The sequence below is a fragment of the Myotis yumanensis genome, unplaced genomic scaffold (genome assembly GCF_028538775.1).
Source record: "Myotis yumanensis isolate MYYU_CA2020_CCGP unplaced genomic scaffold, mMyoYum1.0.hap1 SCAF_5, whole genome shotgun sequence".
Taxonomy (NCBI): domain Eukaryota; kingdom Metazoa; phylum Chordata; class Mammalia; order Chiroptera; family Vespertilionidae; genus Myotis; species Myotis yumanensis.
This window is the reverse complement of record NW_027223756.1, coordinates 94,733,349-94,759,070: the sequence shown is the minus strand read 5'-3', so window position 1 is coordinate 94,759,070 and position 25,722 is coordinate 94,733,349. Positions and strand designations below refer to the sequence as shown.

The 25,722-nt window shown below is 49.6% G+C and overlaps 1 protein-coding gene and 1 pseudogene across 1 annotated transcript in view; one reads left to right on the top strand and one right to left on the bottom strand.

Moving 5' to 3' along the window:
• LOXL2 (lysyl oxidase like 2) overlaps window positions 1–25,722 on the top strand; it is a 106,518-nt gene that overhangs the window by 38,774 nt on the left and 42,022 nt on the right. Inside the window, exon 3 of the mRNA XM_070416596.1 lies at window positions 4,860–5,035. Coding sequence (XP_070272697.1) covers window positions 4,860–5,035 — 176 coding nt within the window. The remainder of the gene's footprint in view (window positions 1–4,859; window positions 5,036–25,722) is intronic.
• LOC139011208 (zinc finger protein 296 pseudogene) lies at window positions 15,862–17,266 on the bottom strand (annotated as a pseudogene).

The following is a 25,722-nucleotide window of genomic DNA, read 5'->3' as shown; positions in this document are numbered from 1 at the left end:
AAAAGTACTGGAAAGGTAATCTGTGTGCATATTGAAACCATCAAGATATAGGAAAGAAGTATCAAAGAGAGGAAGGGAGAAACAGATGCTATAATAATTTAACATGCTATCCATATAAAGTGGTAAATTGATTTATATGATGGGAGACCTTTTAAATATAAATATTTGATTTAATCCAGTGTTTCTCAACCTTGTCTGCACATTAGAATCACTTGGGAATCTTTTCAAAATCCTGATTTCTGGGCCTCATCCTCCGGAAATTCTGTTTCTTTGTTACTAATGTTGTGGCTCCACCCCATAACAAAGAAACAGAATTTTCAGAGAATGAGGCCCAGAAATCAGGATTTTGAAAAGATTCCCAGGTGATTCTAATGTGAAGCCAAGGTTGAGAACCACTGATTTAATCAGTTAGGATTTTAGCACTGGGTTCATAGTGGTAACTTAGTCAATATTGATTCGTGTCAATTTGGGAGATTATTAAGAACAGGTGGCAAACAGTACATGGCATAGTGACCAGAGATTTCGACCAGGCTGTGGGTGTGTTCACCTAGGCCAGTGGTCGGCAAACTGTGGCTCGAGAGCCACATGCGGCTCTTTGGCCCCTTGAGTGTGGCTCTTCCACAAAATACCGACTTCTGCGCATGGGCCACGAAGTTTCAATCGCACTGTACATGCGCGCCGGCACATGGTATTTTGTGGAAGAGCCACGCTCAAGGGGCCAAAGAGCCTAATGTGGCTCGCGAGCCGCAGTTTGCCGACCACTGCCCTAGGCTGATCCCGAGAGTCAGCTCTATGGAAGAGCTGGGATGTGCAGCTGCTCCCCTCTGAGGAGACCCTCCGGGAGGGCTCACTGTCACCTACTCCTCTCAAGGTGACGGAAGATTCTAACTTGAACAATTTCCATTTCCCTGACAGCTCTGGTGCTCAAGTAGAAATTCATTTCTGATCTCCCTCTTGCAAATGGTCTGTGGATGTGTTTATACATCTCTTCTGCTTATGTCAGAAGCATTTCTTAGAGTACGTGAGTGGAAAGGGAGAAACGAAGTTTTGCTTCTGATTGATTGGCTTTTGTGTCCAAGGTTTGACCCCCCACCATGTGACCCAAATGCCACCTTCCTAGCAGCTGGTAGATGGCATCTGCAGCACTGAGCCTAGATCTGTCTCCAGTGGGCAGAGCCAGGGATGGCTGCTTTAGAATCAGGACAGTCTAGTTCAGCCGTGGGCAAACTACGGCCCGCGGGCCAGATCCGGCCCGTTTGAAATGAATAAAACTAAAAAAAAAAAAAAAGACCGTACCCTTTTATGTAATGATGTTTACTTTGAATTTATATTAGTTCACACAAACACTCCATCCATGCTTTTGTTCCGGCCCTCCGGTCCAGTTTAAGAACCCATTGTGGCCCTCGAGTCAAAAAGTTTGTCCACCCCTGGTCTAGTTGATGGGCACTAAGTAAACAGGAAAGAAATTGTAATGAATTCAGGCCACACGAGAATACACGCATGGTGATGCTGTCTTGGGCTACAGAGAAGTTTGTGTTTCCACCATCTAAGAAAAAAATAACTGGTGAGAATGTGCAAAGAGTAGAATAATTGGGGGTGAATTGAAGCTTCTTAAGAAAGCAGTTCTGCCCGGCCGGTGTTGCTCAGTGATTGAACGGCGACCCATGAATCAGGAGGTCACGGTTCGATTCCCGGTCAGGGCACATGCCCAGGTGGTGGGCTCAATCCCCCGTGTGGGGCGTGCGGGAGGCAGCTGGTCAATGGTTCTCTCTCATCATTGATGTTTGTATCTCTCCCTCTCCCTTCCTCTTTCTGAAATCAATAAAACATTAAAAAAGAAAGAAAGAAAGCAGTTCTTTGAGGTTAAGTCAGTTCCCACGAACACTCCAGGGGCTAATTGCAAACATTCCTTATGAGAAGTTAAGCAGACCCTGGTGTAAATTTTTTAGCTTTTCACGCTGCCTCTAGCCGTGTGCTATCTGGCTCCCTGTCCCTTCACAAGGATGGTTCCTCTCATTGCAGACAGAATAAGGGCGCTGCTTCTCTCCCCCACCTCTGTCCCTTCAGCAGCATTGCTTCAGAATGTTCCCAGGAAGAGGCCGCGTCCACCGTGGAGGGTCTTGTCCTTGCTGCTACTTAGCAAGACAAACATTGGTTTGTTGTTGAAACAGCAATCGGGTAGGGAGCATATGTTTCAGTGGAGCTTGATGGCTTGGAAACCAGGCCAAATTGAGAAACCAGTTGGAAAACCTCAGCCCAGATGTTTTCAATAGCTCTTTGTTCCCCTCACTGTGTCCAAAGCACTCCTGTTGGGGCCCTGAGCAGCCATCGGTCACAGTGGACACGTTTCATCAGGACATCGATGTCAGGAGACTGGCCTGCGTTCTCCCTGACCTTCAGAGCCTCAGGGTCTCCTTGGTTTTCTCATCTCTACAATGGGAGTGTTTTTATCTGCTTCGTCCTGGCATCATGGAAACAACAGTATTCATTGTTTTTCTGACCTACTGGGAGAAGGAAGGGGAAAGGGAGGTTGAACATGTACTAGGCGCAAGATTATCTCATTGAGTATCCATGGCAACCTGTTTGTTGGGTGTCATTGTTTTCACTTTGGAAATGGGGAACAGGCTTGTTTAAGTAGTTGACCGAGTAATGAAGTACCCAGCCTGAGAAAGAATGGGAAACCCTGTTATCTGACCTCATTATACTATAGGGTTCTACATGGAGCGTTAGGAAGAGTGACAGGCTTAGCTGATTTTGTTTCCTTTCATGTTGTAGTGGCACTTATAAAAATCACTATTTGAAACACCCTGTGGCACTTTAAAAACTTTTTATTTTAATTATGGTAAAATGCACATAACATTAAAAACATGCCATCTTGCCCTGATCGGTTTGGCTCAGTGGATAGAGCGACGGCCTGCAGACTGAAGGGTCCCGGGTTCGTACCTTGGTTGTGGGCACATCCCCAGTGGGGGGTGTGCAGGAGGCAGCTGGTCGATGTTTCTCTCTCATCGATGTTTCTAACTCTCTATCCCTCTCCCTTCCTCTCTGTAAAAAATCAATAAAATATATTTAAAAAACAAACAAACATGCCATCTTGCCCTAGCCGGTTTGGCTCAGTGGATAGCACATTGGTCTGCACACTGAAGGGTTCCGGGTTCGATTCAGTCAAGGGCACATGCGGGGGTTGTGGGTTCGATGTGGGGACGTTCAGGAGGCAGCCGATCAATGATTCTCATCATTGATGTTTCAATCTCTCTCTCCCTCTACCTTTCTCTCTGAAATCAATAAAAATATTAAACACACACACACACACACACACACACACACACACAAAACAAACATGCCACCTTGACTAGTTTCCAGTGTACAGTTGGGTAGTGTTAAGTACATTCACATGGTGGTGCAACCATCTCCAGAACACTTCTTATCTTGGGAAACTGAAACTCTGTCCCCATTGAACAACCACTCCCCATCCCGACTACTCCAGCCCTGGCAGCCACCACTCTATGTTTGTCTCTATGCATTTTGACTACACGCAGTACCTAGTAAGTGGAAACATGCTGATTTGCCTTTTTTATTTTTTAGAATTTCCTTCCTTTTTAAGGCTGAATAATATTCCACTGTATGAATATACCACTTCTTGGCTATTGTGAATAATGGTGTAAGACACATGGGTGTGCTAATATAATATCTCTTTGAGGCCCTGCTTTCAATTCTTCTGGGACTTGCAGGATCATATGGCAATTCTGTTTTTAATATCTTAAGGAACTACCATGCTCTTTCCATGGTGGGTGCACCATTTTACGGTCCCAGCAGTAGTGCACAAGGGTTCCAATTTCTCCACATCGTTGTCACCTGACTTCTGAAAAGTAAGAGGTGGCTCTGTGGGTTAGTCTTGGAGTCAGTGGATGGAAGTTTCAGGCAGTGAGAAGAACACTGAACGGACCAGGGCACCAGGCTCAGGGGGTGGCCTGCAGAGTGAGTTGCTCTCTGAGCCAGAGCTCTGCATCTGTGAAGTGTGAATAACAAGGTCACCTCATCCTCTTCCCTGAAGTATGGGGAAGTCAGGGGAGGTGACACAGGGAAATGCCTTCAAAGCCTCAAGTGCAGGATGGCTGAGGGGTCACGGTCCAGCCTCTGCTACAGGTGAAGGTGAGTCTGGCTTGCATCATAGTCAGTATAACTATCATCATCATCATCATCATTGCTATCATTTTTCAGTAACTATGGGCCAACAATAAACTAGACATGTGCCATGTATTATGTCTCCTGCCCAAACTCCTGCGATTCAAGGGTCTTTATTATCCCCACTTTACTGATGAGGAAAAGGCTTTAACCAAATCTGAGCCAGAATTCAAATCTAGCTTAGTATCCAAAGTCCCCACTCCTTCCCCTACACCATGTGACATCCTGGCTCAACGCTGATTTCTACCCTGATCATGTTCAAGCTACCACATCCCTCTGGCAAGGGAATCCAGATGGTCTAGAGCAGGGGTGGGCAAACTTTTTGACTCGAGGGCCACAATGGGTTCTTAAACTGGACCGGAGGGCCGGAACAAAAGCATGGATGGAGTGTTTGTGTGAACTAATATAAATTCAAAGTAAACATCATTACATAAAAGGGTACGGTCTTTTTTTTTTAGTTTTATTGGGCCGGATCCGGCCCGCGGGCCGTGGTTTGCCCACGGCTGGTCTAGAACTATATGCAATGTCTTAACATGCTAAACATCAATTGGTGACCACACACAGCTGCCCAGATTTGAGAAAAATTCTCTTTCTGTGTGCAACTTTGGTGCCCCCCCAACATTCAAACCTACTTTGACATCACACTTGGTTTTTCTCTTCTCTGCTTCCTTCAGGGCCCATCTGGTTGGACAATGTCTACTGCACCGGCAAAGAGGCAACCCTCGCAGCCTGCACCTCCAATGGGTGGGGTGTCGCCGACTGCAAGCACACCGAAGACGTGGGTGTGGTGTGCAGTGAGAAAAGGATTCCTGGGTTCAAATTCGACAATTCGTTGATCAACCACGTAGAGGCAAGTCGTGTTCTTGATGACTCCTTCATGTGGATGTTTTCTTTTTCTCTTTTTAATATGTTTTTATTGTTTTCAGAGGGAGGAAGAGAGAGGGAGAGAGATATATAGAAACATCAGTGATGAGAGAGAATCATTGACCAGCTGCCTCCTGCACACCCCACACTGGGGATCGAGCCTGCAACCCAGGCATGTGCCTTGGGTCGACACTCAACCACTGAGCCACACTGGTCGGGCAGATGTTTCCTTTTCTACATGTAGCTCACTTTTCGCTTACTGATTTCAAGAAGTGTGTGAGCACTAAGGAGGGGGACCAAGCCAACATGATTTGGTGTGGGGGCCGGTGAGGGAGGATTTCTGGAGAAGGGGATGCCATCAGTGGGGAAAGGACATCAGTGGGGAATGGCTTGGGCAAAGGCACAGAGGCATGGAGGTGTGAACTGGGGATAAGCAGGCCAGTACTGCTCAAGAAAAATGTGAATCTGGGGGTCATGAGAAGTTCAACTGGAAAGGTGGGCATGAAAGGCCTCTGTGCTATGTTCGGGAGCTTGCCCTTTGGACTAGGGAAATGTATTAGCTATCAGTTGCTACGTAACAAGTTACCACCCAGATTTGGCAGCTTCACACAACAAACTTATATTATCTCGCATAGATCGTAGGGTCGGGAATCCAGGAGTGGCTTAGCTGGTTGATTCTGCTCAGAGTCTCTGATGAGGTTGCAGTCGGGCTGCTGGGGCTGGGAGATCCTCTCCCGAGGTGACTCATGTGGTTGCTGGCAGGCTCTAGTTTCTTTCTGGCTGTCAGCGGGGGCCCTCTGGCCCTCTCCGCAGGCTGCCTAAGTTTCCTTAAGACATGTTTTTCTCCAGAGTGAGTGATTTAAAAGAGAAAGAGAGAGGGAGCAAAACTTAGAAGCCACAGTATTTCCTAAGCTAATCTCGGAAGTGCTACCCCTTCATTTCTGCTGTATTCTGTTAGTCACACAAAACAATTGTGTACAGTGTGGGAGGAGGTTACCCGAGGGAGTGAACGCAGGAGGTGGAGATCGCTGGGGCCATCGTGGAGGGTGGCTACCACAGGGAAGTTGTTCCCAAATGTAGCTGGGGAGCAGAATCACTTTAAAAATGCAGATATTAGGTGATATTTATAATGTTGAAATCTTATGACTCCAAGTTTTCTATCTAAAATTTTAATTCTGTTATGTATCATGAAAATTTTATCATGTTATCAAAGATTCTCCAAACCATTATTTTTATTAGTTGCCAAATATTTTATCTTATGAACCTGCTATAATGTAGTTATCCTTTCTTGCATATTGGACATGTATAGATCAGTATACATAGAATTACTATACATATCATTGTTCATAATCTATGATTTCATTTTTTATCATTTCAATAGAATTTTTGACAAGAAGTGGATTTATGGAATCATGGGTTTGAATAGTATGTATATTAAAGTTTCTTGACATTGATAAAAAAAATAGAGAAAACATTTCCTGGACTGTTTATTCCAGTTGTGTATAAACGTACGATTCACTGTTATTAAAATGCAGGCCCTGGGGTCTCCCTTCAGACCCGCTGCATCAGCGCCTCCCACTGTGGGGCCCGGTTACTGTTTCCAGCTCTCGCAGATGACTCTGAGGTTGCCAGCCTGGCCCGAGCCAGCATCTGGGAAAGGCAAGAGGCTCGTGACCCTTCTTCTACATTTATGGCTTCATTTCAGATTTATCTTTTCAACAAGCTCTCCACTTAAACAATGAAATTAGCAGATATTTATGGCACTGCTCCTCTGTGCAGGAAATGTGGGGCATAGGGCCAGAGGCGGAGGCAGCCAAGGCCTCTTTCTCAAGGAACATGCTGGATGTCATCCCCAAGGGGCAGTGGGAGCTGCATGAGTCCAGGCCAAGGAGCCTGAACTGTGCTTTAACCCCAAGACTAATGCTGAAGAAAGGTGACTCTTGAAATTGCCCTATTTGGGCTTCAGAGGAAGTTCTACCCAGACTGTGGTCTTCATGTTTCCTCTCATGACTCACACGGTCCTGCTCTTTTCTCATATATTCCTAGAGCATGCTGGGAACTTGTCCAAGCCTGCACTGTAGCATGGGAAAGGATCTCTAGCCCTCTCTCAGCTGGCAGGATGAGACCACCTCTCGCCAACATTCTTCAAATGCAATTTTTTTAGGAATAACTAGAAGAGATTCTTATAGTTGCTGTATTTTATTTAGTGCTCCAGGTGCTGATGACAACTTTGCTTTACCATGAAGTCTATGATTTGGGCTTTTCCAACCCAGTTTCACACTTTTCATCTCCATTCTTCATAATCTCATACAGAATAATTAGCACCATTTATATGTATCCCATCTTTCCAATGAGATTAGAAGCTCCTGGAGGGCATGGGGCTCTATCTAAGTCACCATTTTATCCAATAGAAATAATGCTAGGTACCTAATGGGAGCAATATCTCCGATTCCCAAATGTTCTTCTTCCCAGGAATGCAAATCAAAGACCATTATCCCCTAGGTGAAGAGTCTCCCAGGATGAAACATCAAACTAAACAGCGATGAGAAGTACATAGATGCAACTCATTCTCAACCTGTGGGTCGCGACCATCGGAAAACACATATAGCATATCAGATATTTACATTACGATTCATAACAGTAGCAAAATTACAGTTATGAAGTAGCAACGAAAATAATTTTATGGTTGGGGGTCACCACAACATGAGGAACTGTATTAAAGGGTCGTGGCATTAGGAAGGTTGAGAACCACTGCTTTATAGCATTGCCCTGCCTACTAGAAACTGAGCGTATTTATAACATCTTTAACGGGCCTCTATTCAGCCTAGAACCTTAGGATAATCCACTTTGATTGTCAAATGAAGATCCAGGTTCTGGGCATAAGAAAGTCACTAATGGTTTGAAGCAAAAGGCCAAAATGTACAAAAATGATTCTGGAAAAGGATTCTGTGAGTATCACTTCAACAGAGAAGTTTTATTAGCTACCTCTATGGGCACTTCTAATGCTGAGCATTTGAAGGGGAAATGAGGTCATATGAAAATTGGGTAGAATTAATTGGTAGAATAGGTAGATACATGACTGAAAAAATATGTTGGACAGTACTTTCTCATTCTGGAAGGGTAGAGAATCCATGGTAGGAAAGCTTGGTACCCACCCTTATGCTGGGCATTTGCTGGGTGTCTGCTGTATGCACATCACAGTCTGGGACACCACTAGGGAAGGAAAACTTGGCCCTTGTCCTCCAGCCTTATAATCGGAGAAGGCAAGATGCATGCCTTTGGGGAAACGGGAAGGGGCCTAGATCCTGAATGAATTACAGTAGCTCAGAGAGGACTACCTGGGCGACATCGAGTTGAAGGGCCAGATGACTTCCACCACCTTTCAAACTCTGCACTTTCCTAGAAGGCCTCCCTCTTACCATCTACAAATCGAGCCAGACTGGTTCCTGCGAGACAGATGATTGGTTCCCACAAGCCAGACTGGGGGCTTTCATGTCCAGCCACAGACACTGAGAAAGTTTTCAACTGATGGGCAGTGCCCTGTACCTCTTCCCTGTGGTGTCTGATGAAAGTAGGTCATGAAAGGGCCCGGATCTCAGGATGTCTGAGGAGAGCCTTTGAGAGTTGCCAGAGAATTCTTCCATCCAGGATTTCGTGGCTAAAGCCTGTGCTTCCTGGCAGAGCTGGCCCAATGGGCAGGGAGCCGCCCAGACCACCTAAGGGGATTTCTGTGAGCTGCTGGGAAGCTTCTCTGAAATACCTCATGTAATAGCCTGTCAGGAGCTGAAGTCACGGAGTCACTTCTCTTGGCTTAAAGAAATGTCTCTTATTAATGTTGTGGACGAGAGGACGAGATAGAGGTTTGCTGGGCATGCCAGTGGGCGGAGACACGGTGTGCTGACTAATGGTACCCAGGACAGCTGCTGAGTGGCCAGTGTGAACACAGTGGATGGGCTCTATGATGTCTCCCAGGGCTCCTCTCCTGCCTCTCCATCAAGTTTCAGAAATTTACATGGAGAGTAAAATGAGTACTGATCAAATTCATTTTAGACAGAAAACCATGAAGGGTTGTGGGAATAGAACATTATGGAATGAGGTGCAGAAAAACCTCAGTAGGTTGAAATAATAGGCCCTAAAACATATTAGGGATGAATAGAAGGTCCTATATCAAGGTTAAGGGGGGTGGAGGGCGGGGAGGGCGATCAGCCACAGAGCAAAAGCTATGGCAAGTGACTGGAAAGTATTCATTATATTTCAAATATCCCTGAAGGGGGTTGGGTTGGTTGACTAACAGCTCAGTATAAGCCACAGCGATGATATGGCAGCTAAAAAATGTGAATATAAACCCATACGTAAAAGAAGAGTTATTTCCCTAAAGTCTTTGCATTTTGGACCAAGAAATGAATGCAGGGTTCAGTTCTGGGGCCATCTCTTAACTAGGACACCCAGAGGAGGGACCAGCAGGATGGGGATAGGTCTGGAAACTGTTTCATATGAGAAAATGAAGATATTGGGTCAAGAAAAGCAATCTGGTGGTGGGGGCCATGGTGGCTCTCTTCAAACATTTGAAGTGTTATCCTAGAGGCAATGCTTATAATGCTTGTATTAACTCCCAGAATTAAGATGGGTGGGAAGGTAATGGGATGTACATTTCAGCTCAGCATCAAAATTCTGTCACACTGAGGGCTGCCCGTTTGCAGTGGGTGATGTTGCCCTGTTAGTGGTGAGCTCCTTGTCGCTGGAGTGACTCAAACAGGAATTGGATGGCCTCTGATCAGGAAAATTGCAGCTAGATTTCTATACTGGGGAGGAAACAGGATAAGGCATTTTAAGATTGCCAAGTTTTAAGATCCCTTGTTACTCCACACTTACGAAAATGCACCCACCCAGCCCACACAGCAGGCGCCCACAGCTGGTTATTGGCAGTGTCTACCATTGTGTGAATTAATCTCGCTCTGTCTCTGTCTCTCTCTGTCTCTCTCTCTCTCTCTCTCTCTCTCTCTCTCACACACACACACATGGGATGCTGGTAGTGTGTGTGCTTGCCTCTCTCCCTGCCTCTTCTCTGGCTCCTCACATCCTTGGTCTTGAAAGTAGGAGCAGACTTCTTGTCCTCACTCTTCTACAACAAAGTGTAAGAGCTAAAGTCCTCTCTCAATTTCCCCCAGTTAGGGAACCATACATTCAAAAGTGGGGAAAAAATGTGGCCAAGAGTGGAGTGTGGTCAAAGAGAAGGGTCAGTTAAGGCTTTCTCTGTGTCTTGGAACCCCAGGTGTAAATGACTGGACTAGTCCAATGAATGAGGTGCGGACATCCCATCCCTTCATAGCCTCACTCTGCAGAGGTGTAGCCAGCTCTAGAATATCCATCCTCCTTGACCTCTTGAGGATGGGGGCAGGTCACAGACCATGAGAGATGACCCTCATAGGCGTGGGCCTTCTCAGGAACACACTGGAATTTCTGAAGCAGAGAGTGGAAGAAAACTGTGCATCAGTCCAGACCAAGTTCATCCCACTCTGGGATGCCAGAGGCATGAGTCACTAAGCCGTGAGGCCCAGCTGATGGAATTTCACTCAATGAGCTAACTGCTTCCAGTGGACTCCTGCATCTGCTTGGGGCATCCCGGTGGCCCCTTGACACTTCATAAATTTCCTTCTAAAGCCGGGAAAGAGCACACCTTCTTTGTGTGAATGACCCCACCAAGGGAGAGTTCACAGGTATGGACCCGGAGCTACCTGTTGGCCAGCAGCTAGGACACTGGGCAACTCCATTCTCTTCTTTAAGATAAGCGGGTTGAACCCAATCCTTTTAGCTAATCCAGAGCGGCAATGATTACAATGTCAGAACAACACAGCATGCACTCATCATTTACAAGATATTTTTAAATATTCTTAAGGGGGGGAAATCAGATGCCTTTGTAAAAGTGCTTGCAGACTATGGAGTTCGTCCTACAACTGATTGACCAGCCTGGGTTCATTTCATCCAGAAAATTAGCCAGGCAAAGTCTCAGCTCTCCCTTTTCTGTCACCTCTTCCTATGTATTCTAAGTTTTAGACCCCAGAGCTGCAGGCAGGACACGTGGGTTGTGGTCCAAGTGGAGCCTGAGGCTTGCAGCCGTATGTCTGAAGCAGCTAACCCTTCAGAGGTCTCTGGACACCTCGCTGTAAAACAGCCTTTTCACAGGGACAATGAGTCTCAAACCTTAAAACCACAAAATCTTGCCAAGAGGTAAGCAGGAGCGAAAAATAAAAGGGGAAGACTGTTGGTTCCAAGGGAACAGATCTGTTTTAAACCTAGAAAACAGAGCCCCAACAACCCCCCCCCCCCCCCCCCCCCCCGCCCCCAGGATTTCAGAGGTTCTTAAATGGAGAGGCTTTGTTTCCGGTCTTTGGCGGGCAGACTGATTGGAAAAAGCATTAGATAAGGAGAGATTACAAATCCAGATGCCCTCTTCGCAAACCTCTCACTGGCTGTTTTGTGCATTGCTAAGTCATGTGCTCATAGAAAGGCTTGTGTCTGGGGCCACGTGTGGTTAGATCAGGAACAGTCAGGTCTTTTCCTTTTCTCTACCTCCCACCTCACCTTCTTCCTGACCCACTTTTTATAGGCTCCTTTGCAAAAGCAGTTAGATTACCAGAACTGATTGGAAATCTCTAGGCTGTAGGATTAGGAGTGGCCTCTCCCCCGGTGGCCCCAGAGACTCAGTTTCTCTTTTGTGACAGCAGACAGCCCAGAGGCCAACAGCGGGATGAGGAGGACAGAGCTGGGAGAAGCGGGTGCCCTGCCCTCCACTCTCTCACATCCTTCTGGAAGGGCCTGAGACCTGAAAAAGCTTTTTCTTCTCTTAACCACAGGGACTGAAGCTGTTGCAAAAATTTGATTCCAGGAGTCCAGGTTTTTATTAGTCACAGACAGCTACCAAATGCTTCGACTGTGGGTGTTTTTTTCTTAGCAGTAGCCTTATCTCATCAATATCTGAGGCATCTGGGGTGGAGGCCTGGGGCCCAAAAGAGAGGAATCAACTCTAAAAGGTCCCAGCACCCCCAACCAGAGTTCTGTTCTCCCACCAGAGAGATGGCGCAACAGGCTGCACTGGGGGTTTAGGGGAGAAAGGGAGGCTGTGTTCATCTCTGTGCAGCTGAGAAGGTGGTGGTCCCTCCAGGCCTAAATATAGACCTGCTTCCCCCAATGGCCACAGGATAGCTGGACGGCCTCCCTCTGTGGCGGGAGGAGAAATGGTAACAAGTGGGCAGTGTGAGCCAGCCTCTCCAGCAGGGCGGTGAAATCCCTGGTCCTGCTGACTGTCGGGCCGTCCTGGGCCTGGTCTCCCGCTCACAGGGAGAGGATGTGTGAGAGCCTGTTCCTGCTAACATTCCACGGTGCTGTTTGCCCAGGGCCTCCATGAGGCCAGGCATGCCAGCCACCACAAGGGACACAAGAGAAGTAGTTCTAAGGTGACCTATTTTCCCAACTAAAAATAGGTCACGGCATCTGAAAAGCAAAAGGGCATTTATGCAGCTAACACGAAATGTTTGAAACTACGCACATCCTGGCGAGTCTGGGAACTTGGTTGGTGGCCAGGGCACATGCAACCCTTTCCAAAGCATAAATGCAATTATCATTGTTTGTGAGGTGAAATAAGTGAATAAGTAGCATTATAAATTGTTTTAGATGGAATAAGTGAATGAATGAACAGTGCAGCACTTTGAGCAGCGTGGGGTGGATGGTAAAGTGCGTGGCAGTTTGGAAAGGGCGGGGTTAATGGGGAAAGAATGGTAGGGATGCTCTGTGGAAGGAGTGGGGCTGAGGTGGGTGGGCGGACGCCTCTGTCGGTGGTCTGCAGATGTGATGAGGGCAGGCTGGTAGTGTCCAGTCTGGCTCTGCAATGGCCCTAGTGGTTCATTTGGGTCACCTCATCCATGCTGGAGGGGTCAATGCCAAGGAATCCACCCGCCCGATCCCCACGAGGCTATAGGTAAGGCAGCTGGATGCTGTAGCAGTTCGTTCATTCATTCATTCATTCATTCATTGAGCATAGACCCAATGCTAGGCCCTGGGAATAAAGGATTAATGAAATGAATGGACAGTCTTTTCCTGATGGACTGTCCTGCTTAGTAGTGGAGGAAGATGATTTCACAGATCATTACTTTGTTACCATGGTGATGATTGCTATGAGAAACATCAGATATCCCACCTGGGAGTGTGGCGGACTGTTGGGCCTGGCCCAAGACTTGCCTGGTCTGTGGCCTCAGCCCTCCTGCTGGGTCAGAGGGACTGGCTGCTGGAGCAGGTGTCCTGCCAGCTTCCTGCAGACAGCAGGGCTTGCCTGTTCTCAAAGAAGCAGCCTCTGTTACCTACCCCAGTGCTTCGGGTCGGAAAATGAAACAGAGCACTCGGTTTTCCAGCAGCGCTGCAAAGCTCATGATTTATAGGAGGAGGGCCCAGACACACTGCGGCTTTTTCCTCTGGTAGCTCAGCATGACCTCAGCTCTCCACACCACCCCAGGCCCGCCCCCGCTCCCCTCCCCCCACATCCCTACTCGGCTCCATCACAGAGCTGAGGAACAGACACCCTGGCCATGCCGCCCCTCTCCCCTCTCCTCCGTCTGACACAAGTCACAGGCTGAGAATGTTACAGGCAGTTCTTACTGCGAATCCCCGATTTGATCATCAAAGGGGATAATTACCGTGCAGCCAGACCCTTCTAATACAACGTGCCTCCGACGCTTTACAAATTTACACTTAGCTAAACCGTCTAAAGCAGGAGTGGGCAAACTTTTTGACTCAAGGGCCACAATGGGTTCTTAAACTGGACCGGAGGGCCGGAACAAAAGCATGGATGGAGTGTTTGTGTGAACTAATATAAATTCAAAGTAAACATCATTACATAAAAGGGTACGGTCTTTTTTTTTTTTTTTTTAGTTTTATTCATTTCAAACGGGCCGGATCCGGCCCGCGGGCCGTAGTTTGCCCACGGCTGGTCTAAAGTGTGCTGACGGTCAGATCCGCTTTCAATTCAGTTCAATAACTATTCGCATCAGATTTCGAGTGGGGGGAAAGGAGGTGTTAAGTAGCCCAGATGACAAGAGAACGCATGGATAAAGGACATTCTTGTTCATCTATTAAATCACACAAGCAGTGCTTATGCTATGAAGAAGGGAGGCAAACGCTGCCTCGCTGTTTATGTTGCATTAAACAAAGAATAAAGGGAGTCTTTATTAAATTTTTGGCTTGGGAGCCTGAAGTTTCTAGCTAAACCGAATTCCTGTAATTGGATTTTTAGAAATTATTATTGGGTCATTCCAAAAATAATTGAGGACCCACTATGTGTCTGTCTGGCAGAAGGAGCCTTGGGTAATACAAAAATGAAGGTGGCACAGTCCTGCCCTTGAGGGACTCACCGTCCAATGAGGCAGCAAACACATGTGGACAGATAAAGAGCAGCATAAGATAGTCAGAATAAGCAAGGATCAAAGGAGCAACTCAGAAAGCAAATGCTAGAGGGATGAAGGAGAAATCAGATCCTCGAGGATGAGATATTCGGCTGAGGGGGCTGTGTGCAGGAGGTGGTGCTGTCTGCCCTCTGTCAGGAGTGACAGCAAGACTTGCCTAATTGGTTGACCTGTCTCAGGGCCTTGAACAGTGCTGGATGTCATAGTGCTCAACCCAAAAGAAATTTTAAAAAATATTTTTATTGATTTCAGAGAGGAAGGGAGAGGGAGAAAGAGGTGGAAACATCAATTGTTGGGGTCCAGCCCCAGCAGGTCCAGGGGTTCCCCAAGGTGTGAACGGAGTCGGCGAAGAAGGACACGGAGGCAGCTTTCAGGTGATCATCATAGCCAGGTTCCTCTCGCCAGATTCTGTAGCCAGGTTCTGTCTTTTATTGTCTTATTACATCTGTATTTATACCAGTTGGTTTTAATCCTATCAATTTCTATTCCAAAGGTTAGGGCGTTTCTTATCTCCATTCCAGGGAGTAAAGATTATGTAGCTTAAGCATGATTGTTCGTAGTTAAAGTGATTAACTACCCGCCTGGCACTTAGTTAAGGGGTTTTATTCCCTCCCTAACCTCCGGGAAAAATCCCTACCTGGGGAAACAACCTTTCTCAGAGAGGTGACCTTGGTTAAAACACATAGCACCAAGAAAGGGAGCAAACATATTAAGAACAGTATGCCATATACACCAGGTCCCTTGAAACATATGCTGTGCAGATGTTTCTTCCCTGCAGCGACTGTGTCAAGCAGCAAGGATGGACCGGCTTCCGGCAATCAATGATGACAGAGAATCATGGATTGTCTGCCTCTTGCATGCCCCACAATGGGGATCAAGCCCACAACCTGGGCACATGCCCTGACCGGGATTCAAACTGTGACCTCCTGGTTCATAGGTCAATGCTCAACCACTGAGCCATGCTGGCCAGGCGACAGTAATTTTTTTTTTAAATATATTTTATTGATTTTTTACAGAGAGGAAAGGAGAGAGATAGAGAGTTAGAAACATCGATGAGAGAGAAACATCGATCAGCCGCCTCCTGCACATCTCCTACTGGGGATATGCCCGCAACCAAGGTACATGCCCTTGACTGGAATCGAACCCGGGACCCTTCAGTCCGCAGGCCAACGCTCTATCCACTGAGCCAAACCGGTTTCGGCAGTAATTTTTAAAAAAATTTATCTTTATTTATTTATTTTTTATTTATTTATTTATTTATTAACTAGAGGGAGGGAGGATTTATTCACAGCAGGACATGATCAACAGATACATGAGCAGTGGTACTAGGGACGGCAGGGGGGAAGGGCATTCCTGCCACTCAGGCCTCCCCACCTGCTTGGGGGTGCTTCTGCCGCAGGTGTTTGTCCAGGGTGGCCCGCAGGCGGAAGGGCACAGGGCAGTGGGAGCACTCAAAGCGAGCACCGCCAGGCCCCAGACCGTGCATGCGGTGGTGGCGGTCAAGCTTGCTGCTCTGGGCACAGGCATAGGGGCAGAGCTCGCAGGTATAGGGCCGCTCCCCGGTGTGTGAGCGCCGGTGCACAGTCAGGTTCCTATGTTGGTGAAACGTTTCCCACAGAACTCAGAACTGCCCCCGGGCCCATGGCTCTTGCCCACTGTCTTTGGACTCTTCTTAGGCAACTTCTCTGGGATCTGGGCAGAGTTGATTCTCTCTTCCTTGATGGCGACGCCGCAACCGTCCCCACCAGGACCAGCCTGAGCTCCACCACCTAGAGCCCCAGGTTCCTGCACACCTGCTGTGTCGGCTGCTCCAGCCCCTTCACGGCTGCACAGGAGAGTGCTGGCTGGGGCAGCGGCATGGGCGGCTGGCTTCGGAGGGGCAGCTGAGGCCTGTTCCTGACTGGCCTTGGCCGTGTAGGGGCTCTGAGGTTGCAGCTGCCGGTGGTGGGTCTTCTTGTGGCGGTTGAGATTGCTGCTCTGGGCACAGGCGTAAGGACACTGGTCACAGGCGTAGGGCCGCTCGCCCGTGTGCGAGCGCATGTGCACCTTGAGGCTCCTGAAGGAGCTGAGGGTCTTCATGCACACAGAGCAGGTGGGGCTCCGCCGGGGGAGGCTGTTCGCCCGGGAGCCCTTTGCCTCCACTTCCTGCCCCACCACCACTGCTGACATGGCTGCAGCCACCTCGGCCAGGAGCAGCAGTGGAGTCTCTGGGGCCTCGGATTCCGTCAGGCAGATGGACAGTCCGTGGTCCCACTGGACATGGCGCAGCAGATCCCAGGCCTTGGTGAACTGTCGGCCACAGCGGAGGCAAGTGAAGACCTTCGGGTCCTCAAGTTCTGAGTCCGGGCCAGGGCTGGGGCCTCCAGAGGGCTGACAGCCCTGCTGCTTGTGGTCCATGAAAGCCGCGATGGCCTTCAGCGGGAAGGTCTGCAGGCAGAGGCCGCAGGTCAACGTATCTGGGTGTTTGTCAGTCCAGGGTTGGCGGTCGTGAGGATTAGGGACCAGAGAAGTCCACGGCGCCGACTGGTTCTGCAAGCCGAGGGCGAGAAGGGTACCGACGGCGGGCACCAGGCTAGGGCAGGAGCGGGGTGCGCCCTCGAGGCGGCCCGGCGCGGGCACTAACTTTGGGGAACCCCGCTGCAGTCCCGCGGCCTGTAGGGGCCACGGATGTGGCTCGGGCTTCACGCCGTCTCGTCGTCGGTGTGGGCGGCGGGCTCCTCGGGGTCGACTCAGCGGGGCATGCAGCCGGCCTTGTGGCGGGACATGGGTCGCGGTGCTGACGATCCGGCGGGCTGGCGGGCGGATGGCGCGCGAGGCGTGTGCGCTCGGCCAAGACGCTCGGGTGAGTGACTGCGGCGACCGGCCGAACTTTTACAGGTGCTGGCCCGGCCGTGGCTCCGCCCACCGGGGCGGGGCCTGATGGGAGCCGAAAGGGCGGCTGGAGGCTAAACTCAGTCTGAGCCTAGCCCAAGGGGAATTGGCTTAAGGCAGTGATGGCGAACCTATGACACGTGTGTCAGAGGTGACACACGAACTCATTTTTTTGCTTGATTTTTCTTTGTTAAATGGCATTTAAATATATAAAATAAATATCAAAAATATAAGTCTTTGTTTTACTATGGTTGCAAATATCAAAAAATTTCTATATGTGACACGGCACCAGAGTTAAGTTAGGGTTTTTCAAAATGCTGACACGCCGAGCTCAAAAGGTTCGCCATCACTTAAGGACTACACCTAAGGGCATCGAGCTGACGCGGCCAGCATAGAAACGGTGACTTCAGATCCCGTGTTAGGGCTGGTGAAACAGGCACAGCATCCTCACAAACACCCAGGAGGGAGAAAATGGTAGGGGCTACGTTTCTAACTGTGCCCCTAACAGTATCTTGGACTTTTTCAGTAAATACATAATAAAAATTCACTGGGCAAACCTCTATTGCGTGCCTGTGGTGCACCAGGTACTGTTCTAAGCACTGGAAACACTGCAGCGAACCCAACAGACACTAATCCCTGGCCCCAGAGTTTACTGGTTCAGGGAGACTACGCTCAACAAGATAACTGCGTAAAAAGAGAGTGCCTCCCTGGGTGACCAGTGTCACCTGGAGCCAAACAAAGCTAGGAAGGGTTATAAAGGGGCAGGGTGACATGGTGGGGGGGGGGGGGGGCTCAATTTTCTCCCCACACCAGGGAAAGGTATGGTGGAATTGAGACCTGAGGGATGGGAGGGAGTCAGCCAGTCTCTGTTCAAGAATAACAAGGAAGGGGGACTCTTTCCCCCTCCCCACGTGGGAGTCTGTACTTGTTCTTCAATAAATTTCCACCTTCGCTATACAAAATAATAAGGATAATAATAATAATAAAAATAAGGAGGGAGGAGACGGACAGGAGAGGGGTTGAGCTCTGAGAAAATGGAGTCAGCTGCGAGAGGGTCTTTTGACCACTTGAAAGTCTTGGTTTTTGGAGAGATGAGTCTTGGGGGAGGGGGGGTGTTGAGCAGAAGAGGATTACAATCGTGTACACATCTACTCTGCTTCTACACCTGGAACAGCCATGAAAGCCAAATGGCCAACTGTCTTACCTCTCTCCACTCGGCCTCCTTGAACTTCCCTCCTCAAAGCAGCTCTTTCAGATCACTGTTTGAAGTGGCATCAACACCCTGCCCCACCCTCCAACCCTTACAAGTTTTCTTTTCTTCCTGACACCAACCACATCATAATACGGAATGGTTTCTTGACTGTCCGCTCCCTTCCCCCACCCTATACAAGGCTCCTTAAGGTCAGGGACGGAGTCTGCCCTCCCCCAGACTCCCCAGCCTATCTTTATTGTTGAAAGTATTACAGATGCCCTCCTTTTTTTCCCCATTGACTCCCTCCATCCCCCCCCCCCCCCCCCCCGCCCCTGACCTTCACCACACTATTGTCTATGTCCACGGTTTATATATATGCATATAAGTCCTTTGGTTAATCTCTCCCCCTCCCCCCCTACCTTCTGTTCCATGCTTCTATGTCTCTGGATCTATTTTGTTCAGTTTATTTTGTTCATTAGATTCCACATATGAATAAGATCATTTATTAAATTTTTTTTTTTTTAAGAGAGAGAGGAAGGGAAAGGGAGAGAGAGAGAAACTTCAATGAGAGAGAAACATTAGTTGGCTGCCTCTTGACCTCCCCCTACTGGGGATCAAGCCTGCAACCCACGAACCGGCAACCTTTTGGTGCTCGGGATGAAGCCCAACCAACTGAGCCACACAGGCCAGGGCGCAACAAATATTTTTTGAATGAACGAATGAAATTGTCCTTGAGGATCAGTAGGATTCTGATAGAGAAGAGAGAATTGCAGGAGTTCAAAGAATGACCTTGGAAAGTTCTGTGAGATAACTGGCTGGAAAAAGGGAAGGGACCCTTCAGTCCACAGGCTGAAGCTCTATCCACTGAGCCAGACCAGCCAGGGCTCCATATAATTTGATTACTGAATTATAATGCCCTTCTACCTGCAGGATTCACATTACACCGCTGACTGGGAAACAGAAGTGCGGCTGGAAAGGCGGTGGGAGGATGGAAAGGGCTTGCTGGGCAGAATGGGCTGTAAGAGTGAGGAAGAGAGAGCATGCAGAAGGCACCTGAGGCTCCCGTCTGCCAGGTGGATGGGCGGAGCCTCCCGCAGTGAAAGCAGAGAGGACTGGGGCCATCCTGGAAGTGTTTGGTTTGAGGTGCTGAGGACGGTGCCGTGTGGCAGTTGGGAAAAGAGATCTCCACCCATAAGGCCGTTTTTTAAAAGAGCTGAATAAGGAAAGCTGCGGGCTATGAGAGCAAGATGAGGAACCTGTTAGCAGCAGAGGGAAGGAGCTTGCTGAGCGAGCGGAGGTTGTGTAGAACTAACCAGTCGTGCATTCTAGTTGGGATGATGGAGGACTGGTGTATGTCCACCATGGTCCTCCCGCCCCAACACCACTCCAAGGAGGAGGTCTCAGGTGGGAAGGCTGGGCTGATGGTAAATTATAACTTCTACAGCAGAGGGAAGGAGGGTCCTTGGCAAAGACCGCGTCCTTGCAGACATGCCTCTCTGGGCTTCAAAGAGTGACGTTGGCATGGCTGTGGGAGAAGCTTGTTGGCTGGGAAAAGGGAAGAGAGGGAATGAGATAGGAAGATCGGGGAGGCCCCTGACTGGGAGCCTAAGTCCTGGGAGTCACGGGAAGGCTGTGATAGATTGATATCATTGTAGGCTTGCTTGCATTTTTGCCTTGCCTCCCCCTGTATCTTTCTCTGATGCAGTCTCCAACTAGACTTCCAAAACTAGTGGTTTTTCCTCATTGGCAACAGCCCTACACAGTCACATTGTGGAATTTGAAAGTCATTCACAGAAGCTGCAAGTGTGAAATATCAGTCAGGCATGGGCCTGGGGTCCAAGCTCTTGGCCAGCCCACTGGCGGAAGCAGGCGGCCTGGGCTTGCTTTTCCATAATCACTCCCGGGCAGGTGATGAGCTCTGAGAAGGACAAATACAGAAGGTCCTGTGGATTCCCTGGGGGAAAGCCTTTAAGAGGGCTCGGTGTGCCCTAGCAGCGGGTTTGGCTCAGTGAATAGGCCTGCGGACCGAAGGGTCCCAGGTTTGATTCCAGTCAAGCGCACATGCCAGGGCTGCAAGCTCGATCTCCAGTTGGGGGCGTGCAAGAGGCAGCCAATCAATGATTCTCTCTCATCATTGATGTTTCTGTCTCTCCCTCTCACTTTCTCTCTGAAATCAATAAAAATATATTAGAGGAAAAAAGAGGGCTTGGTGAACTTCTGTCTCTGGCAAGAGGGATAGAATTCAGATCTTAATTTGAATTTTAAAATGTGCCAAATGTGTTCCCAGCTTCTGAGCTATTGTCCTTAATGTAAGACTAGCAAGTCTAGAGAGCCCTTAGTTAGACAAGAAAAATGTGTATGTTTTAGTGTTTCAAAGCTTTTCTTCTCTTTTGGAGTCGAACTTCTGGGAGGAAAATCCTAGCACTTGTGGTTATGGAAGGGATTCCACAGCAGTGACATAAGCAGGGAAGTGATGTGTGTCTGCGTGTTTTCCTGCACGGTGTCTCTGAGCGGCCTTGTGAGCTCGGTAACCAGCAGTGAGCACTGAATTCGACCTGCGCAGGGTTTCCCCATCGCCCCGTCCCAGCCAAGAGCAGCTGGGAGGCAGCTCTGCCCTCAAATGTGCGCACTCGGTTCTGACTCACAGCTCCTCCGGGTGGGTGCAGGGCGGACTACACATGTGCACAGCACTGGGCAGGCCCTAAAGGACCACCCAGAGGCCTGAGCCTCAGGCCCTACCCCGTGTGGGTCAACTCAACACCAGGCAGTGGACAGGGTATGAGTGGAGGGCCAGGACCACTCAGAGACCGGTAACTGGGAGCCTAGAGCACAGGCTTGGACTCAGAGCTGTTTCCACCCTTGTTTACCCACTGATTGGCTGTGTGAACTTGGAGAAGTTGCAAAAGCCGGCCAGGTTTTCTCATTCTTCCCCTGTAGTGTGGTACGCCATTAGCCTTCTCATAGGTTGTCCTGGGAATTGAGCGAGGGATGGACGGGAAGTTCTGAGCAGGAGCTTGACCTGTAATGACTTGGTTGGTGTTTGATAAACAAGTGTTCCTGTGGTCATTATTGTTCAGAGAAGAGGCAGGCTTTGTGGTTGGGAAGGCTGGCAGGGTCCATGAAGGGGAGAGACCGTATTTTTGTTGAATGAATGAATGAATGAATGAATGGGGTGGATTTGAGCCCAACAGAGCCAGAAGGAGTTGGATCCATGGAGGGTGAATGAAAGGCATCCCATTTTAAAGGAACAATGATTATAAACCTGCACGGGCCGCTTTCCTAAGGCTTTGGAGGAAACAAGTCCCTCTGGACCTGGCCTCCACCACGTATGTACGCAAATAGACACATGCTCCGCACACACAGAGACCACACAACGCACAGACGCACAGCCCTGAGGGTACACATGGTCACACTCAGACACACACACAAAGGCCCATCCCTCAGAGGCATGTTCAGATGCATGGATACAAACAGACACACAGAGACATACATGCCATCACTCACGCCATCACACACAGGTGAGCTGGTGAAATAACAAGGACAGTGACACCTGTTCCAGCACTTTCACTTTTCCAAGCCTTTTGGGGGGTGGGGGGGAGTAAGGATATTTTTTCCATTTATTTTTATTTTTCAAATCTATTTTTGTTGATTTCAGAGAGGAAGGGAGAGGGAGAAAGCAATAGAAACATCAATGATAAGAGAGAACCCTTGATTGCACACCTCCCCCCCCCCACCCCCCCACCTCCCCCACCCCCGGCTGGGGACCGAGCCTGCAACCTGGGCATGTGCCCTGACCAGAATCAAACCCGGGACCCTTCAGTCCACAGGCTGACACTCTATCCACTGAGCCAAACCGGCTAGGGCTCCATTGATTTTTAGAGAGGGTGGAAGTGAGGGAAGAGAGAGAGAGGGAGAGAAACATTGATGTGAGAAAGACATGTTGCCTCTCACACATGCCCTGACCGGGGGCGGGAATTGACGGGAATCGAACCCACAACCCTCTGGTGCACAGGCTGACCCTCTAACCACTGAGCCATGCCAGCCAGGGCTCTCCAAGCCTATTTTCCACATCCTAGAGCCCGCCTGGCTTCCCCCACCAGTCGTACTTCTGCTGAGGGGATGCTGTCCTCCATCAGGACAAGGGTACAGGGGTCTGCTGAGCTCCCCCCACCCAGGCCTTCCTTCTCCTGCTGTAGCTGGGGTGCTGACATCCACATTTCACACCTGGTGGGGCTGTGGGGTGGGGTGAGAGGGGAGGATCTGTAAATGTAATAAAGTCTTTGGGGTTTGCCTGCCCTGTGAAGCCACAGAGCTGATGTTACAGCGGTAACTTTCCTTCTGGGCATTACGCATCGCTGGCTGGAATTCCAGCCTGGCTTCCGAGGTGGGGAGAGGCAGGAGGGGCCGGGCCCGCGGCTGGTTTAGCCCTCAGTCAGGCCCTTTCTTGGCTTGCCTCTGTCCACGTGTCTTGGTGGCACGGGTCCTGTGGCCTGAATGGAAGCTGTAAAGAATCTGAGATCCAAGCTGGCCAACATCATCTTGCCACTGGCGGCCTTCCTTTCACTCCACGTGGAGAGGAACCAGGGCCAAATGCCAACACTGCCAGCCACATACTTTCGCCGCCCAGCAGGACTGGTGGGCAGGGCCTGGCTTTGCACCCTGAAGCCAGTGGTGAGGAGACACGAATGCCTGGGCACCCAAATAATGGCCCTGTTCAACCTTGTGGTTCATTTGCATTTGCACCTTTGCTGGCATTTGGGTCGAGTCTCTGGGTTCCCCCCTGCCAAGCCGGGCCCCACCTCTTCCCCACAGCCCAGGTCAGAGCCGCATACCTCGGGAGCCCTGCCTCTGGGTGGCCCTGGGGAGGCAGTTGGAGCCAACCAGCTTTCTCATATGGATCATGGGAGGGCAGCAGCTCGAATGCACCTCGTTCTGCAGTGTGAGGACGACACGAGGGAAAGCTCATGAAGCCTCACTGTGGGGCTCACGCGCAGTAGCTGATATCAGTTTTCATTTCGTTGGATCCAAGTGTACATGTGGGACTGGGGACAGGGGGCGGCTGGAGGGGAGGCAGAATCAGTCATGCCGGGCCGTGGGCACCTCTCTAAGTAATTGGGCATTACTGCATGGGCACGAGCGGACAGTCAAGGGACAAGATTACAAAGAGCTTTCTGGTGGCTGGCCTGTGGCAGATGGATGGAGGGGGAGATGGAGGCAGGGGCTCAGCAGGGAGGCTTGCAGAGCTGGTGGTGGCTCCATGTGCAGCGGCAGGGGCAGAGAGGAGGGGCTGGAAGTGAGAGGTTAGCAGGGAGCACGGTGTTTGAGGGAGATTGGGTGAGCCTCGGAAAAGCATAAACTCCGGGGCAGCCCCCGTTCCTCTCACCCAGCGTGGCCTCTCAAGGCCCCTGTCCTCCTACCGAATCCCTGTGACCCAGGAGGAGGCGTGGGGCAGGGACATTGCTGCTCAGTGTCGGGGTGTGGGGAGGAGAGCTCACCCCCAGCTGTGATGAGGCAGGAGTCTGCCCCCCACTGAGCCTCCTCTACCTCCTCCACCGGGACCCGCCTCTCTCACTCACTGTCTCAGAATGACAGGTGGGCTGGGGGTGAGTCGGGCCTTTCCAAAGGCCTCCACGCATTAAGAATTGTTCCCTTTCCTGCCACAGACTGTGTCCACCCTTACCTCCTGGTCCCCAGGGCGTGTCCCCCACTAAGTAGGCCTGGGTCCCTGCACACACTCCCCTCCATGCTTCTCTCCAAGCCCTACCCCTACTCTCCTGGGATGTTCTCACTTAGAAATGTCTCCCTGGATACGGGCTGGGTGGTGTGCAAGGTGGCACATCAGCCTCAGGGTAGCTGAGGCTCCTCTGCCTGAAACTTCAGTCTTAGGAAAGATACACACACACACACACACACACACACACAGAATCACAGTCACCCACACATACACACACACAGAATCACAGTCACCCACACATACACACACACATAGAATCACAGTCACGCACACACACACACACACACACACACACAGAATCACAGTCACCCACACATACACACACATAGAATCACAGTCACGCACACACACACACACACAGAATCACAGTCACCCACACATACACACACACAGAATCACAGTCACCCACACATACACACACACATAGAATCACAGTCACACACACATACACACACACACACAGAATCACAGTCACCGACACATACACACACACACAGAATCACAGTCACACACACACACACAGAGAATCACAGTCACTGACACATACACACACACACAGAATCACAGTCACCCACACATACACACACACAGAATCACAGTCACCCACACATACACACACACATAGAATCACAGTCACGCACACACACACACACACACACACACACAGAATCACAGTCACTGACACATACACACACACAGAGAATCACAGTCACACACACACACACACACACACACAGAGAATCACAGTCACACACACACACACACACACACACACACAGAATCACAGTCACCCACACATACACACACATAGAATCACAGTCACACACATACACACAGAGAATCACAGTCACACACACACACACACACACAGAATCACAGTCACCCACACATACACACACACAGAATCACAGTCACCCACACATACACACACACATAGAATCACAGTCACGCACACACACACACACACACACACACAGAATCACAGTCACCGACACATACACACACACACACAGAATCACAGTCACCCACACATACACACACACATAGAATCACAGTCACGCACACACACACACACACACACAGAGAATCACAGTCACCGACACATACACACACACACAGAGAATCACAGTCACCCACACATACACACACACACAGAATCACAGTCACACACACACACACAGAATCACAGTCACCCACACATACACACACACATAGAATCACAGTCACACACACACACACATACACACACAGAATCACAGTCACCGACACATACACACACACACAGAATCAGTCACCCACACATACACACACACACAGAATCACAGTCACACACACACACACACACACACACATAGAATCACAGTCACCCACACATACACACACACACACAATCACAGTCACCGACACATACACACACACACACA